The sequence below is a fragment of the Bombus fervidus genome, chromosome 7, assembly GCF_041682495.2.
Source record: "Bombus fervidus isolate BK054 chromosome 7, iyBomFerv1, whole genome shotgun sequence".
Taxonomy (NCBI): Eukaryota; Metazoa; Arthropoda; class Insecta; order Hymenoptera; family Apidae; genus Bombus; species Bombus fervidus.
The window spans coordinates 2,458,909-2,477,100 of NC_091523.1; the positions used below are offsets into that span (position 1 = coordinate 2,458,909).

Sequence of the window (18,192 nt, forward strand, 5' to 3'; positions counted from 1 at the left end):
ATTATAAACTTTTATTCTTAAACTAAAAAGTTATTTGAGAAAAGATATAATTTTAAACATTATGTGTGTGAAATATACATATACATATGTATGTTTGTATCAGGTAGTATTGATACATATTTAGTTACTAATATTTACTTTTAATATCGGCCTGATATCACCAAAAATACAGAACGTTTATTCAGCAAGAGTGTATGGCAAACAATAATCGTACATGATAATACATAAAATGTGAAATAAAAAGACATACGATATTGTCATTAGATTCATATCTTCCTGGAGCACGTAATAATTATTTATTTCAGAAATCCATTTTAGTTATTAATCGATAAAAATGGCTGTGTTGATGTTCACACGTTCTATAAATTTACGAAACGTAATAAATATTAATAATTTTGGTGCTATTGGAAGTATATTAAATATTACACAATGCTCGGTAAATTAAAAATATTAAAATGTTAATTAAGTCTTTGAATAAGTATTCTTTAATTACCAAATAATTTTTATAACCTTAAAAGTAATAGTAAACTAGACAGTAATACAGATTTTTTGATTTTAGGACATTATCTCTAAACCATATTGTATAAACATTAATAATGAGATTATTCCTCATAAATCTGCAAAATTAACTGGAAAAAAAATTAGTAGTGCTATGAGAGCATACTTAAAACGATCTGAAGACTATAGTAAGTTATAAACATATTATGGTACAAGTAATTCGAAAATTTTAAAACAAATCTATTAAATGATAATTATTTATTGCTTTTAGAGGAATTTATGAAAAAACAAATAGCTGAGTATGATATTGGAAAACGATATTTAGCTAATATAATGGGTGAAGATCCTGAGAACTTTACAGAAAAAGATATTAATGTAAATTATATTTCTTATTATTATAGTTAATACTCTCTTGATCAACTATCAATATTATTAAAATTGAGTATTTATGTATCTTCAACTAATAAAAATCTAATATATTAGATTCTATTACATTATATATTGCAAATAAGAAAAGAATAATACAAGGAATTGATATCTTTTTAAATTTAATTACTTTTATATGCTAAAATTTGAATTTATATAAGAATTATTATTTTTAATAGAATGCAGTAAGGTACTTATTTCCATCTGGTTTATATGACCGAGAAGCTCGACCTATGATGCTTCACCCTATAAATCTATATGGGAATAGGAAGGAAGCAGAATTTGATGAAACTGGCAGACCACATCATTTTTTGTTTTACACTACTAAACCTAATTATTATGAAATACTTCATGTAAGCTTTTTTAAATCTCTTTCTCTGTACATTTCATATGAACACATTATTCTTTATTAAACAAATATTTTTACATGTAGAACATTGCGAAATCAATGATTCATTTAAACAAAATAGAGGACCAGATATTGGAAAGAAATATCCAATCAGCACCAGAGCATAAAATGTAAATGTGCAATTACTTTGACTATATTTATATTTCTAACTCATTATAGATCGTAGATAAAGTAATATTTTTTCTTTTTATTGCTATTTTTTCAGAGATGTAAGTGATTCAGAATGGCTACAGAAGAAGAACTTAGAAAAGATATTGCTTGAAGAACTTTTAGACAAAGAAGTAATAAATTATATATGGCTCTTTAGCTTCATTTTGTAAACATAATACTCTAAATTCATTAATTTGTTTTAGTATGATTACTTTATAAAAAGTATGCAGAGATTAGTTGATCATCCTGTATCAAAGCATGCAGAATCTTTTATCATGAAATATAGAAGAAAATTACCAAATATTAATGAGGATATGAAAATTCCACAAGTATGTATATTTTTTGTTGTATCAACTATCTTTCTTTTCTCATTAAAAATGAACATACATTTTATTTTTTTATAGCTTAAATATGATAGTGATAACAGGCCTTTTGTACTTGTCGACAGTAAGTATAAAATAAACTATCAATATTATTCCCATAATATTGTAATTGTATGGTTTAAGAATATTAAAATATTATTTTCGAAATTAGAAAAATTATTTCCAAGGAGATTGTTTATTAATATCAAAATTCAAAATCATGACTCTTTTATAGGATGTGCAAGAAAAAGTACAAGAGGTGAGGTTAAAGTAATAGGCAATGGATCTGGAAAAATTACCATTAATGGAAAAGATCTCACATACTTTGATGATATGCAATGTCGTGAACAGGTAAGTACGAAAAACAGTATAAATAATTTCATTTTGCAAAATGTAATAATAGTTCGCTATTAAAATAATTTAAGTAACTATTTATAATATTCGTATGTGTTCTACATATGAATAATTACGATTTCATTGAAAAATCATTTTACGATACACAAAAAACAAATATTGATAAGAAAATTACAATACACAAAAAATGAATATTGATAAGAAAATTACAATACATATTTTTTGTATGAAAATAGGTAAGTATTCTAAATAATTAATATAAGTTGATACTGTTATACAACATAATTGAGGTAAGTACGTATTATGTTGCAAAGTATTAGTCAAACTTATTAATTTCAATTTATAACATATCAATTTCTAATGCACATATAAACAATTTTGTTTAAAATAATGATAATTATGCATAGTAGTTAATACTATTTTATACTGTACATATAGAGATATATAGAAGTTAGTTATATTAAAATTAGTTTGTTTGATCTCAAAGTTATATTAAAAGTTATACTAAAATTTATAATATATAAATGAAGAATGCGTGTGTGGTTCATACAATGGAATTTGATTAAACAGTTATTTCAAGGATAAATAACTTTCCAATGATGATGTTGAAACAATATATGTTTCTCCGATTTGTTTTTAAGATTTTAACTAAATTTGAGCCAAAAAAGTTATTAATGATAATTATTGTTTATTTGAGATTTCGTAATTTAATTCTTAATTAATATTTCAAATTTTCTGTTTCCCGCAATGTTACGTGTCTTTTCCTTTTCTTCAATCGCAACGAAAAAGATATGTGCAAGGTATCGCGAAAACTAGTAAAAATAAATACCAGTCGATCAAATTTTATGGTATATTCATTATTAAAATTTATGAATACAGGATAAACATAAGATACAAAGATGAGAAAGTCCCTATAAATGGAAACGAAACCAAGCCTCGCGAATTGCTGATATTTCTGATGTATGCGATTTATCGTGGTCTTCGCGATCTCAGAACAGACAATGCGTCTAAGAAGCTCGATTCGAGTTCAGTATCAATCGAGTCGTCAGATAGAACGACAGGCTTATGATGTTGTAACAATAACACCGTCACATTGAGTAGTACGGTCGTTCGTTCGATGAAATTGATCGTATTCGCACGTGAATACGATCGAGAAGTGAAGAACGGAGAGAAGAACAGTGATCGATTTTCTTCTCGATATTATTAAGCTATCGGTAAAGAGACAAAATTGTTAAAAGTTTGCACCATGCGCCGAACATCGAAACGCGTTTGTGATGGAAAGTCAGTGAAAACTTTTTTTTCGAATTTAAAGAGCCATCCTATGAATTTTGAAATAATTGTATCTGATAATACGAAAAAGGACATTAAATATTATCTGTTAAAAATATACAAATTCAATCTCGAACGATGAAAGTTGATAATGTAAAGTGTAAATGTTTAAAGCTTGTGTATGTACAAGCAGGATTTGATTTTGGACATACAATAAATGTAATGTGACGAAATAAAGTTACATCCGGTTATTGCAATTTTGTCTTTAATAATATTTTTCAAGTGTTTTCTGTTTTTGTGATATTGAATCATCAACGTGTTTCAGAGTAACAAAAAAATTATCGTCGAGTTAAAAGAAATGTTTAACTACGACTTAAAAATTTTAGTTCAACTTAATTTAGAATACTTTACGAATATTAATATTTTCAGGAAACTTGCAGAATTTTTATTAGAAGAAACTTTTGATAAAATTAACTTATATTTTAATTGGTTACGTATCACTTAATATTTAAAAAATGAGCTTTCTTTGTTCGCTATCGTTAGATGTATTTAATTTACGTAATTCGTACATTCCTTCTTCGTTGCGTATTTCCGTTAAACGTTATATATTTTCTACTTTAGTTAAAAGCTTACATCCTGGATTCTAATCATTTAAGAACGCGAAATACATATGTGTAAACGTCATTCCATACAGTTTTGTCATGCTTTCAAAATTGAATCGGTATGTCGAGAATGTTTTTGTCTTCGATACTTGAAGGACTCGATTTGTAAATAAATAATATCAGTTTAAAGGTAACGGCACAGCACTTCGCAGTCATCAGTCTATGTGCTCGATTTTCCAATTGTCATTCGCGCCTCGCGTGATACACAGTCAGACGTCATCAAAAAGATCATGTTATACTTTATTGATGGTAAAATTGAAATAAAACTTTGAAAAATGTTTAAAAACTAAATAAATTTCACCATGATGATTGCGATCAATTGTAAAATTAATGATTTTTCCACTTACTTTGTTCGCATTTGTAAGATTTTTGAGCGACTTTAAATGCTATAAGTGTCTTAATAACATAATTGAAACAAATTGTATTCGAAATCATGATATTATTACCTTTTAACTTTTGCTGCATAACACCATAGTTACTAAATTGAGTCCACGATGCATATCTAGAAATATTATTAAATACATTTTTATAGGATAATAAGATAGAGATTTATAGGATTTGTAGAATAATAAAATATAGATCGCAAAAATTTATATAATGTTATTCTCGGGAAATACAGAAATCTACTATAAACGAAATAGAACGATTTCTTTTTACTTTAAATTGAAAAATACTTTAATAAAATGCTGATTATTAGTAAAATCAAAGGATGACTCTTAAACAATAATAAGAAACTGTTAAACCTGTGAAAAGTATAGAATTTAATAATAATTTTAACGATAAAAAAAAAACGTATCACGAACGCTCCAATCGAAGTTCACATTTATTAAAACAATCGAGCTTTTCTTAAAGGATCCTTGGACGATCCGAAGTATAAATGACAATTTTTCAACATACAAATGCGTCTGATGAATAAGATTCAACAGGATCGATCGATTAAGCAAAGCGACGTCACATAATTTTCTACTCAATGCACGTTCACGAATCTCCATCGACTTCATTCATGAATTAATACCTCGCGAGCCCTTTTACTACTCACGACAATGCTCTTTGTAGATCGATGATGTAATCGCGTAAAGCGCTAACCGAGAAGGATGGAGATGAACCATTCGCAGGCCTCGAGCTCGCCACCGGCGAAAAAGAAAGTACAAATGGAAAGGATCATCGATATGGAGGACGTAACGGTATCGATTCCGAATAGTTCAAAGCGTACGACTATGACTTCTCTGCTCTTAACACGATGGTTGGCGTCGAAGAGCCCGCATCATACAGAAGTAGAGACAAATTGGTCCTCTGACGATCAAAGTTTGGAATACGGAACTCCGCCTCCTATCGAAGAGCCACATTGCTATTCTATGTGTGCCAGTGAGAGCTCTTGTACAGAGGAAATAAATTGCACCTTGCAGGTAAACAAAGATATAATCAAGAATCTGTTAGTGGAGCATATGAGACACATCGGTGGTCGGTTGCAACTGCTTGACGATCTGGAGGAGAATAAAACGGATCTAAAGAATCCTGAGCATTTCGTAAAATACTATAAACAACAAGAAGTAAACGCTTTGCTACTTCACGCCAGTTTCCTTGGTCGGATAGAAGCGATTGCTGGATTGCACAAGTGCGGAGCGGATTTAAACCACTCGGAACAAGGACAAGGACTAACTCCGTTACACTTATCCGCATTCAGTAACTCTTTAGAGAGTGTACAATATTTGCTCACTAACGGTGCCAACATTCATCTGGGACGAACTCATACACCCTTCCATTACGCTGCTTTTGGAAATGCTTTTAAAGTAGCTCAATATTTCCTTCAGCTAGGCGTCAGTCAGGAATCTCCTTGCGGAGAAGAGACCGTGTTACACACTGCGGCCAGATCAAACGCTTACAACGTATTAAAACTACTGGCATCTAATAATCATACTTTGAATAATTTAGATTGTAATGGGTACGCTGCTATACACCACGCAGCGGACAGAGGAGATCCAGCTGGCTTGTTGGTACTACTAGACGCAGGTTGTGAGCTAGATCTGATGACTAAAAAGGGTGACACTGCTCTACATCTTGCAGCGGAGTCTAGTTGTGTGGAAAATGTCGATCTGTTGGTAGAAAGAGGTGCAAATGTTCACTTGAAGAATCATAGAGATCAGACAGCTTTACATATAGCTTCTCGATCTCATTCCTTGGAATGCGTGGAAATATTGTTAAAGAAAGGTGGCTGTGATCCTAATATCGAAGATAGCGACGGAAGAACGCCTTTACATCTCGCATTAGGTAGATCGTTGCTGGCTTATGACGTGACGGAATTGTTAATAATGTGGAAGGCAAATATCAATAAAACCGATAAATACGGTTATACACCGCTTCATATCGCTGCTCTGAACGAATTGTCTCAGTGTGTGGATATCCTGATACAGCATGGAGCGGATCTTAGCGCTAGAACGAAAGGCGGGACTAGCGCATTATCCATTATCTTACGTAAAACGCCGACTTCTTTGAACGTCTTTAAACAAAGATTAGATGCCTCGATAACGCTTCACCAGCATGGTTCAGCCACCGGGGAGGCGGAGCTTCGTCTCGACTTTCATCCTCTGCTAATGCACCAGCAACAAGGCGAAATAAGATATCTCGGGACATTCGTGAAAGAAGGATACAAAGAGATTCTAGAACATCCGCTCTGTCAGGCATTTCTCCATTTAAAATGGCAGAAGATCCGAAAGTATTACGTGGGTAGGCTAGTCTTCTATCTATTTTACGTTCTCATACTCACAGGATGGGTAATGACTGCTTTAGCGCATAACTGTTACAACGAGTCGCACGGTCAATTAGACAACACCCAGCCACCATTATGTGCAAATACCACTGGTATCAACGGGTTTCTTTACAGGCACCCAGCTTTACTCGAAATGGAATGGTATGCATTAATGGTGCTCACAATTCTCGAAGCATTTCGAAAATTGACCAGCATTCCAACGTATCCTTCCGTCCGCCAGTTTTTCACGCAGGCCGAAAACATGGTCGAATGGTGCGTGATCCTGAGCGTATTTGCCACTTCTTTTATCTATACGGGCAGAACGTACGCGTGGCAAAGCCACGTAGGTGCATTCGCCGTGCTTTGCGGCTGGAGCAACCTTATGCTAATGATAGGACAATTGCCAATATTCGGAGCGTACGTAGCTATGTTTACCAGTGTTCAAGCACAAGTATTCAAGCTTTTGCTAGCGTATGCTTGTCTCTTAGTAGGCTTCACCGCAAGCTTCTGTGTGATTTTTCCACGCTCGAAATCGTTTAGCAGCCCTCATATTGGTCTGATTAAAGTTTTGGTCATGATGACCGGAGAGTTAAATTTTGAGGACCTGTTCTTTCCTCGGGAAGAAGATGGGAAATCGATCGATTCAGGCGGTACCTCTTGGATTCTACTCCAAGTTTCCGCACAGTTGTCATTCGTGTTGTTTCTTCTGTTCGTTACTATCGTGTTGATGAATCTACTGGTAGGCATCGCAGTTCACGATATAAAAGGACTACAGAAAACGGCGGGACTTGCAAAACTCGTTCGCCAGACGAAGCTTATTTGCGACGTCGAAACGGCACTTTTTCTCGGACTAATACCAAAACGACTAACGAAACTTTTACGATGGACAGCTCTGCTTCTACCTTCACCCTTGAGAGCAGTTTTAACTGTTCGTCCTCTGAACCCGAGAGAGAGTAGATTGCCTCGTGATTTGTTATCTGCTGCGCACAAGATCGTGAAGGATAGGAAAAATATGTCTGGAACATTGTGCAGCAGAAAGAGCAACGCTACTACATATACGTATTTAAAAAGCGAGCCATATTCGACATTTCGTCGACGTTCTCCAGAAGAAGACGTATCCGTCGATGATTACTCGGTCAAAGGAGATTTGACAGAATTGAAAAAGATTTGCGATAAAAACCACCAACTTCTTCAAGATGTTGTGATGGCATTGATGAACGACAAGCGCATCGTTAACAAAGAAAAGGATGAGAATAATTAAGTTTTTACTCTGAGAATTCTTAGAATCTTAATAACAAAGATATATCGTGTGAATAATCTGAGGAAGCTTAAATCACCCAATCGACCTTAGAAATGCAGGAATTGTACATACGTACGTTTAGAATTTTAAGAGTAATCCTCAGGCCATTTGATAATACTATATTTTTCACAATCTCGAAGATTCGCTTATAGAAGATGACAATTACGTGCTTTTAATATTTGGATCAATGTGTATCGACTACCGAGTCTTCGCTCAAATTTTATAAAACGCAACATAATCTTCTGGCAATGAGAGAGAATATAAAATGGAAAATCCAAATGATTAAAACGAACGTGTGTAATCAACATTGAGGATCGTTGATTACACATATGTTTTGCATATTTTTAAAGCAAAATTCATAAAGAGTCATATATGGAGTGGAAACATTGTAATTTAACTACTAAATTTGTTCCCTTCCTTTCTTTTCTGAATTTTTATAATTCTCATGATTGGTGATTTTAAATCCTTTGCGTGTCAAGAATGTCACGACGATTTACTTAACGTCATTATAAATTTGTGATAAAAGTTGAAAAAGAAGCTTGAGATGAAATATTTAAATAATAATATAACGATTATATTTTGATGTATGGGTTTGTACCCAATATTTGTAAAATATTGTATTACAACGCATTAAAGTCCGTCCATACTATGAACAAACCTATAAAAATATGTAGAAATCAGATAGAGAATTAACAGAATAAGCTGAACACAACAAAGTATTTTAATACTATTTAATTTTATACTTATAAGAATATTTTAATTGTATAAAAAGTTGTGTAAATAAGACCATATAATATATATTTTAGCTTTTTTTAAAATCTTAATTTATTACTGAAAAATATATACTTTTTTTAAACAGAAAAATATTTTTTTTACAACAATATTAAGAAAACAGAGTTTCATCAAAGTAATTAGTGCGATAGATGTTTGGAAATTACTCATGTCTAGATATATAAGAAAGAAAATATAAATATTTATATAATGAAATCTTTCAAAAGGTACAATTTATGCAACGACACAAGCATCGAAGCTTTAAAAACTTATTATATCGTATCTTTTGTAAAATCTTTTAAAGTTAATTGTACGTCGAGTTTAGAGTAGCTTCGTTTAAATATTACCTTCGATATTTGAACGACTTTGCTAACAATATTAACTTTAATTTTGTTTTTCATATATAATAATAATCACAGTGTAATGATTGTATAAACATTATGACAACGATAATTATAATTGTAAGTTGAAGTTTAGTTTTTTCCATATATGAATCATACTGTTCTGTATGTATGTATTCGACCTATGTATGTACCTGTTTACAACTTTAACCGTAAATATAATTACATGACAGTGATTGGAATTCGCGATAGCATTCAGTCGTGGTAATGATTCATTATCTTAGAAAGTAACAATTAATTATTGAACACTGCAATTTTTAGCTTTATTCAATCTACGTGTATATATTTAACAAGTATTTTAAACATATTTCTATTATGCCAAAAAAATATTTATACTATATTTCATAAAATATAATTATTATATATCATAAAATATTATATTATATCTTTTTCCAAAAATAAATAAATAAATATTTTCGTTCTTGAAGACAAAATATTATGATCCAGTTTTGTCCACTCTGCAATTTCAAGAAACACGTTATTGCCCAACATACTTGTGGATACATTGGAGAAACGATATTCCTATAAGCTTAAATACGTTTCGTAAGGTGTGCAAGTATCAAACTTCAAGAAACATTTTCAAACGGAGAATACAAATCGATATATTAATTATGTATTCTATAGGAAGACGATTTTTATGATCCTTTAATCCATTTGCATCCAAGCGCGGATTAATCCGCGCGCTGCGACTGCTTTTTTTATTTCCATTTTAATCTAAATAATTTTTTTTTTAAATAAATAATTTTTACTTTTTTCCTCTGTTATAAAAAATGTAAGATTCGATATTTGCGAAGTAACATTGTCTACCAATCGTTTTGAACAGTAAATTTTCGATAAATTCCATGAAGAATTCGGTTGTCATTTACTACACCTACGACTAACTGTGCGTGGTGATAGGGTCTAGTCCTCTTAAGTAGAGCCATGATGCAAATGGGTTAATCCTGCCATACCTCGCATAATGACTTTTTTTAAATGGAATTTTTTATCTAGTAAATATTCGTCATGCTTTTTAATATATTCTACCGATCTTTCTTAAAATATCGATGTTTTTAACGTAACAGTGACAGTCAATTCAGGTTCTCATGTTAAGTGTTTTAATTTACCTGACAATATCACTGGAAACAATACCTCTGTCCTAACAATGACTTTCAACTCGTAGTTTCCATGTTGAAACAAAAAAAGAAAAGATTGTATTGTAACAAAAAATTGTGTTCGTTTAACCAATAGTCCGAAAGAAGTGCTTTTCTGAAATGACTATTGACGTCTTCACCTATGAAAACACTTAACCGTTTCTGAGAATCTGACTGATAATTAATCTTTCAGCGATTCAATTGTTATTTCTTACAAAGCTTTTTCAATTGTTTCTCTTGATATCTATCCCTTTGATCTGATATAATTCGTAATAAATTTTAAACGTGATCTAGAATTTTCACACCAATTAAAGAAAGAATCTATTTCTATAGCAAGAAGCACGATTCTGAAGTCCCCCGATTTATCGTTAATTGAATCGATATGCTTCAACACGGCAAAATTTACATATAAAAGTATACAGTAACGCAAAAAAGTTACCTAACTGGTACCGACTACTCTAACAGCTTTAGTTATTCGAGTTACATTGGTTTCCTACTTGATCGATCGATACAACGAGAGAACAGCAAATTCCATTATGCCTTTCGCTCTTCCCACGAGATAATTCACGTATTAAATCATATATACTTTTCTTTTTAAATCGCCGTAGGCTATAAATCTACTTTAACTTGTCTTTTTTGGACGCATTCAAATTTAGTCATTGGTATTCACGGGATATTCAAGAACTACTTGGAGGAACCGGTTCCAATTCGTAGAAAATCAGAAAAACTGGTATACATATATACAGCCTATATAATGATAGAATATAATTACTGATCACGGTGGAATTGAACAAGGACACTAAGTTTCACGTCCACGAGTGTGTCTAGATTTTACGGGAACATCTTAAAGAGCGGCGAATCTGTGAAAAGACTCACATACGCGCGATCTCTTGCAACGTCTGGTGTTTCGGTTTTAGAAAGCGGTACCCAATATTGCGTGACACTGGCTTTCTCTGTATTAATTGCCACAGTATTTAAATAAATTATCGATTAATTTTAATTTTTTGTTGATCGTAGATGAAATCGTAGGATTATCGTCTAATAAATTTTTGTCACAGAGTGTTACAGTGAACTTTTTTGTGTATGATCCTGTATAGCAAATGCAAATGGAAGTTGTAAAATTGGATGGAAAAGCATCGAAGTTGGAAAATTTTGTAAAATAGGCAGTGAGATAACAGAGGATTTATAATAGAAAATATAAGTGATTTTTTATTTAATCGTTGCGTGTTAATGTTGGATTCTTATGTTGAAATAAAGACAACAATGGAGAGAAGAAAAAACCATAAAAAGTATTCGAACAGTAAGAGGAATACACTCAAACAGAGTGACGGAAAAAGATACAAAATTAAATCCAGTGATTTTCATAATTGAAGTGCAAAGAAGAATTAAAATAAGAATTACTTAATAATTTTCTCTTTTTTTTAAATTTCCTTCAAATTTGTTGAGATATACATTGCATTAAATTTAAAAAAATAATTGATAAAACCAGGAAATATCAAATTAGCACTAACATATTTCAACAAAGCATTTTTTCATAATACTTGAACTTTAAAACACATTTTCTCGTTATCACTGCCACTTGTTCTATTGCGAGATGATAGCCTTAATAGAATGTAAATACAGGCTTCGTTGCTAAAACGTCGAAAAAAATTAATCAGCATATAACGTAAATAATGGTCATCGTTGTTACATAATCCAAGTTTTATCCTTTGTTTTTAGGTAAAAACGATGATTATAAATTCTAAATTTAAGACTACGATAAATAATTATCATAATGAAATAATATAAAATTCTAACATGCATATGTAAACATTAATTTTCTCGAAGAAATCTTTATTCTACCAAGGATTATAGAGTGATTAACTTACAGTATGAAGAAGAAATCAGAAGAATTCACGTGTACAATAAATAAATAAGAAAAGGAAATTTACTAAAAATTATTTACCGCAACGTTAGTTTAGGTTGATATGACCTCTATCTCGTTTAGTTTTTAAGTTCAAGGTCCCTATTCGAAGGAGTACTGGCTCCTCCAACGGAAGCGTGTCTTTTCCTTTGAACTTATATATAGAATGAATCCATACGAGTCGACTAATATAAGTCACTCGGGCGAGTGACTCCGGTAGTCGCGTGTGTTGCAATGACGAGAGCATTCTCTTAAAGTGATCTAAATGACTTTGGGACGTGACGTGATAAACGAAGAAAAGAGTGAGGCCGAGGTATGACGATTGGAACGTTCTTTCGAGGTGATCCACGATAGTAGAGTGTGCCTTGTGTTACGTCGCAGTTTCTTCATCATCTTGGTTACAGACGAAAAAAAATTCCTTTCCAACGGATAATGGACGATAAACAGATGTACGAGAACTCCAGCGACATACCGAAGATTAACGTGCAGCGTGCAACGATTAAGGTTAGCGAGGAAAGGCTGCGGCGATACTCGTTAACCAGTTTAAAAGATTGTCGTCTCTTGGTTGACGAAAACGATTACTGGAGAACGGTAGAAGGAGACGCTGGAGCACACGAAAATGTTGAAAAAACGAGTCAGTCAAAAATGAAGCCGCTGGCTAATCACAAAAAAAGGACCAGGCATTATTCTTTGACCAGATTAAGAAATCGCCGTTCTTGTCTCAATTTCGATGATGACAAAAATATCTTGACAAAGACGGGTGTTAACGAGACTGCTAAAGACAAAACGACACAAACTTTGAGGCTACCATTACCTGGTGGAGGAAAAACGATACATTGTTCTTTGTCGAATTTGAACGATCCATCAAACGATCTCCTATCCACTAGATTGGCTTCCTTTAGATCTGTCAGATATCGACAGTCGAGTAGCTCGGAGAAAATCGTGATCGATGACATCCCTTTGATCGAAACCACGAACGATCACGTGGAAATTGATGCCGGTACACCTCCGCCAGTTGACGAATCTCTCTTCTACGATAATCTCGACGTATTTAAACAAGCACAGATTAACAGTAACGATCTTAGATCGATCATGTGGTCGATCTTTACGACTGCAGAAATGAAGATACTGCTCGAGCTAGAAAAATGCAATACTTTGCCGGCGATGCCGCCGGGAGAACGAATGAGAAATATAGCGTACATGTGGTCTTGTTACCGTGGTTTAGTACATCTGCTACCGAAATTGGAACAATCAGGCGCGAGACTCGATTACGTGGAGCCTTGTACGGGCATGAACGCCATCCTAGCTGCTTCGTTAAGCGGTAACGTAGCTTGCATCGAGCATTTGATAAAGAGGGGCGTTGATATCAATTACAGGAATCCAATCAATCATTATACGCCTCTTCACTTCTCTGTCCTCGGAAATTCGCCGGATGTAGCGCGAATACTTCTTGATAACGGCGCAAAACCGAGCACGTATCTTTATCAGGAAACAGTCGAACCAGTTTTACATTGCGCTATCAGAGCAGGAGCTGTAAAAATAGTGAAGTTATTGTTGGAACATGGAGCAAGCGTTGTCGAAAAGAATCACATGGGAGAGACGCCGCTTCACGTAGCTTGTTTCATTCAGTCGATAAAATGCGTTGAATTACTTCTAGATTCGCCTGGTACCAACATCAACGCGGTGGACCGAGCTCATAGAACTCCTCTACATTTCGCTGTGATGACTACTTATTCTTCTGCAAAGCTCGTAGAACTTCTATTAAAACATGGTGCCCTAGTGAATGCCGCAGACAAAACTGGCTTCACTCCTCTTCATGTGGCAGCCCTAAACGAACAATCTCACTGTGTCGATGTACTGATTTGGGCTGGTGCAGACGTTAGTGCGACCACCAGTGCCGGACTTTCTGCCTTGAACATTATACTTAGGAAGATACCAGAATCTCTTCAGGTGTTTCGACAGAGATTAGATGCCTCAATAACACTCAGAAGACCCGTTCCTCATAACAGAGAGTTCGAAATGAGACTGCACTTCGATCTACTCTTCCCCAGTGGCAATCAATGCGAGACCAGCTTCATAAACACGTTTGTCCAGGAACGTCGTAAAGATTTACTGTCGCACCCATTGGTAATGGCTTTTTTGCACCTAAAATGGGAAAAGATAAGAAAATTTTATTTACTCAGGATCCTAGTTTACGCCATGACCGTGATCTGTATGACGACTTACGTGCTCACGGCGCTAGCTTACAAATGTTACAACTACGAAGAGGCAAATAGCTCCAAGATTTGCAGCAGCAAACGTATTTCTGGATTTCTGTTCAGACGACCAGTGATCGAGATCCAATGGTACCTCTTATTAATCTTCACTTGCATCTCCATTCCTAGAAAGATATTCGGTTTCATGGTGTACACATCCGCGAAACAGTACTTTTCCAATATTGACAACGTGCTAGATGGTATCGTTATAATTAGCGTTTTTGTTACGTCATTCGTGTACACAGGACGTACATACGATTGGCAAAATTACGTCGGAGCATTCGCGATACTATGCGCCTGGACAAACTTAATGTTGATGGTTGGCCAACTTCCAGCCTTTGGCACGTATGTAGCGATGTTTACCCACATACAGTTCGAATTTGCCAAGCTGTTGCTCGCTTACTCTGGATTACTGATAGGGTTCACTATTAGCTTTTGCGTAATTTTCGTCGGTGAACCATCTTTTGGCAACCCTTTCACAGGACTCATTAAAGTACTGGCGATGATGGCCGGAGAGTTGGACTTCGAGGGACTGATTACGCAAATCGATGAAGGTTTAGAAGGAAGCTCCGAGGGACCTTTCGTTATTTATCATCCATTGTCGGTATGCTCTCAGATCCTCTTCACGCTATTCATCGTGTTCGTCACAGTGATCTTAATGAACTTGTTGGTTGGGATCGCTGTTCACGATATTCAAGGATTAAGGAATCATGCTGGTCTCACAAAGCTTGTACGCCAGACAAAATTGATCCTGTTTACGGAGATGGTGTTACATAATAGTTCGATTCCATACGCTTTTCGAAAGTGGATGTCCGATCACAAGATTAACGTGGAAAACAGAAAAAGGGTTTTGGTAGTGAAACCGTTGAATCCTTTGGAGAAAAGGCTTCCGAAGGACATTCTAAAAGCTGCTTATGAAATCGCACAGAAAAATATACCGTTTATGAACGATGATAACATTAATCTGAGTGACCATGTAATGAGGATGAGACAGCAGAGCGAGGACTGCTTTGACTCAAATTTACAACTTGTTATCGAGAATCTGGCCAACAAACTACAGTCCTACGAGGACACGATCATGTTGCTGAAGGAGCAATTATTAGATACTAATAAAATGCTGGAGAGTGTTGTGAAAAATCTGACAAAGGAAAAGAATAATTGAGATCAGCTAGGTACTGGTTGAATTGAAATTACCAAAATGTAGTTTAATCTTTGGGAACCGTGGACACACCTTAACTGTAGTTAGTTAGTAATGTGCACGTGAACGATTGCAAATGATCAAAAACATATCTTTATGTTTAATGCGTCGATCGAAATCCGACAAAATCGATCGACTTAACTTTCTATGTAAATATCATAAGTTTAAGTATTATAACAAGTGACATATGGGGGGGCACAGAACCGAAAGTGAAAGTGAAAGTAGAAAGAGAAATATATTTAATAACAATGAGACATTAAGATTCATGGTATTAACTTCTATTCTTCTTTTTGTACCTTTTAGATAAACTCTTTTATATTCCATATTTATAATACTTATCAAATATAGACATTAAACTTACAGCAATAGTAATTATAAAAATATAGATAAGTATTTGATAATGAGAAAATGTAGCGACGTTATTCAAAGTACATTATTCAAAGTACGATGTTTGTTAAACATATAAAGTACATCACGTTCGCAACATTTTAAAGGGAGAGGAAACTTGCCAAGAATCAATACCTTTTGCTAATGGACACATTTCACTGTAAGAAATTTTGCATTGATTAGGTAATTAAATTGACTAGTGCATTTTTTAATGTTCAAAACTTTTGCAAAACAGAAATTTTTTATATAGGTATAAAAAATCTTCAATTTATGCACGTTATATAGTAAAGTAACCACGATACGCCCTGAGGTACATACATTTTAATGATTCTCAAACGAACGCTTAAGTTTTGCTAATTTTAGAGGCAATAGAAATTATTCTTAACTGAACCTATTTTGGATTACAGGTCATATTTCCATTAATTTTTACGGAAATGATTGACAAAGTTGATATTGAAGCAACCATTTCTGGTGGGGGTCCTACTGGACAAGCTGGCGCTATTCGATTTGGTATTGCAAGTGGGCTTCAAAGCTTTGTCGATAGTCAAATGAGAGAAAGAATGAGACTTGGTAAGGAGAACACAATTTCCTAATTACTTATTTATTACGGTAATTGTTCAATTTCTAGATATAAATTATATTATATAGGAATTGTACTAATTGATTTCATGGAAAATGTGAATTTTTTAAACTTACCGAATGTATTTTAATAGTGCAAATATTCAATAATGCATTGATTTTCTAAAATATGTATGAAAATATTTCAGAAAAATTGGATTATAAAAAATTTAATTAATATCGATTGATTTTCTAATTACAAATTAAATTACTTAAATTCTTTCTGATAGCATACAATTTTATTTAAAAACACCCTGAAATTAAACTATTAAAAAGGAATTAAAACGAGTCACTTAGCAAGAATTAATTTTCAGCTTGAACCTAATTATTTTAAGCTATTGAAAAGAAAAAAAATTGTAATTTATTTTTCAGAAATATAAATTATATTTTACAATGAAAAATCTTACTACTGTGCAATTAACTGCACGTCCTCTATTAGAACAATGATTTTTACATACAATTTATAATTATAATAAAGTCAGTCACTAAATTCATTCAGCTATGATTATTTAATCGAATCCAAAAAGTATATAGTCAAATTATCGTTTTGTAAAATTCCTAAATAGTTATGTGCTATAATGAAATGTAATATTTATTATAATTGAAAAATTTCTTCTGTACTATTGTACAATTTCAAGAAGTATATCAAACAACCCTTAGAATTACAATGTTATAAAGCATACTAAAAAAAGTTTATATACCTACTACAATATACGCTTTTTATGTCCTCTATAAATGACACGTAATAAAATATTCTTTAATTAAAATTAGATTTTTGCAGATAATACACTCACTACAATTTACTGTGTATTCAAAGGATGTAACTGAAAATTAGTCGAATTTATAACTTGAATTTTTTGTTATTTGTTGTTTCGATAATAATGGAATCGATTGATAAGTGAAATGTCATTTGAATTTATCCTCAAGACTTTTAGTTGTTTCAAAATTTAATAAAATTTTGTTTAGTTTTACAAGTTATCAATTTATTTATACAAGAGAATTATTAAAAAATTACTTCCGTTAGCTGGCCTTCTAACATATGACTGGAGGAGACGTGAAAGGAAGAAGTGGGGTCAGGAAGGAGCTCGCAGAAAATTTACGTGGAAAAAGCGTTAATTTTCCTTTTAATTTTCCGCACACTGAAATTTATGTATTAAATTTGAATGAATTTTTATAAAATGCCAATTAAACATTTTGAGATAAAATGCATGTTAATATAAAGTAGATGTTCTGTAGAAAATGGGACAAAAAATGATTCATCAATAAAATTATTAACTAAAATTTTTTTAAGATGTTATCCTTAACCTTTGAAAAACATTGTATAATACACATGCATAACCATGATGTTTAAAT

General features: G+C 33.0%; 2 protein-coding genes across 4 annotated transcripts; both read left to right on the forward strand.

Annotated features, from left to right (window-relative positions):
• The first annotated feature begins 111 nt into the window (after positions 1–111).
• Positions 112–18,120, forward strand: LOC139989238 (small ribosomal subunit protein uS9m-like). 3 transcript variants are annotated; one of them, XM_072007410.1, is made up of 11 exons: positions 116–436; positions 560–686; positions 770–873; positions 1,104–1,277; positions 1,358–1,443; positions 1,539–1,614; positions 1,687–1,812; positions 1,888–1,930; positions 2,081–2,196; positions 16,629–16,791; positions 17,864–18,120. In XM_072007410.1, the coding sequence occupies exons 1-11, from the start codon at positions 335–337 to the stop codon at positions 17,953–17,955; spliced, it is 1,209 nt and encodes a 402-aa protein (XP_071863511.1). In that variant the 5' UTR covers positions 116–334; the 3' UTR covers positions 17,956–18,120. The 3 variants fall into 3 exon arrangements, with proteins under 3 accessions (XP_071863512.1, XP_071863511.1, XP_071863510.1); XM_072007411.1 differs by lacking the exons at positions 16,629–16,791; positions 17,864–18,120 and adding an exon at positions 5,187–5,351 and having other exon boundaries at positions 112–436; XM_072007409.1 differs by lacking the exons at positions 116–436; positions 560–686; positions 770–873; ... (5 more) ...; positions 2,081–2,196; positions 17,864–18,120 and adding an exon at positions 11,461–15,808 and having other exon boundaries at positions 16,629–16,770.
• Positions 5,543–8,517, forward strand: LOC139989239 (transient receptor potential channel pyrexia-like). The gene has a single exon (XM_072007412.1). The coding sequence runs from the start codon at positions 5,576–5,578 to the stop codon at positions 8,135–8,137; it is 2,562 nt and encodes an 853-aa protein (XP_071863513.1). The 5' UTR covers positions 5,543–5,575; the 3' UTR covers positions 8,138–8,517.
• Positions 18,121–18,192: the final 72 nt, after the last annotated feature.

Bases quoted from the DNA above. Each gene is read 5' to 3' on its own strand.
- LOC139989239 (XM_072007412.1), top strand. From the start codon at position 5,576: ATGAGACACATCGGTGGTCGGTTGCAACTGCTTGACGATCTGGAGGAG.
- LOC139989238 (XM_072007409.1), top strand. From the start codon at position 12,814: ATGGACGATAAACAGATGTACGAGAACTCCAGCGACATACCGAAGATT.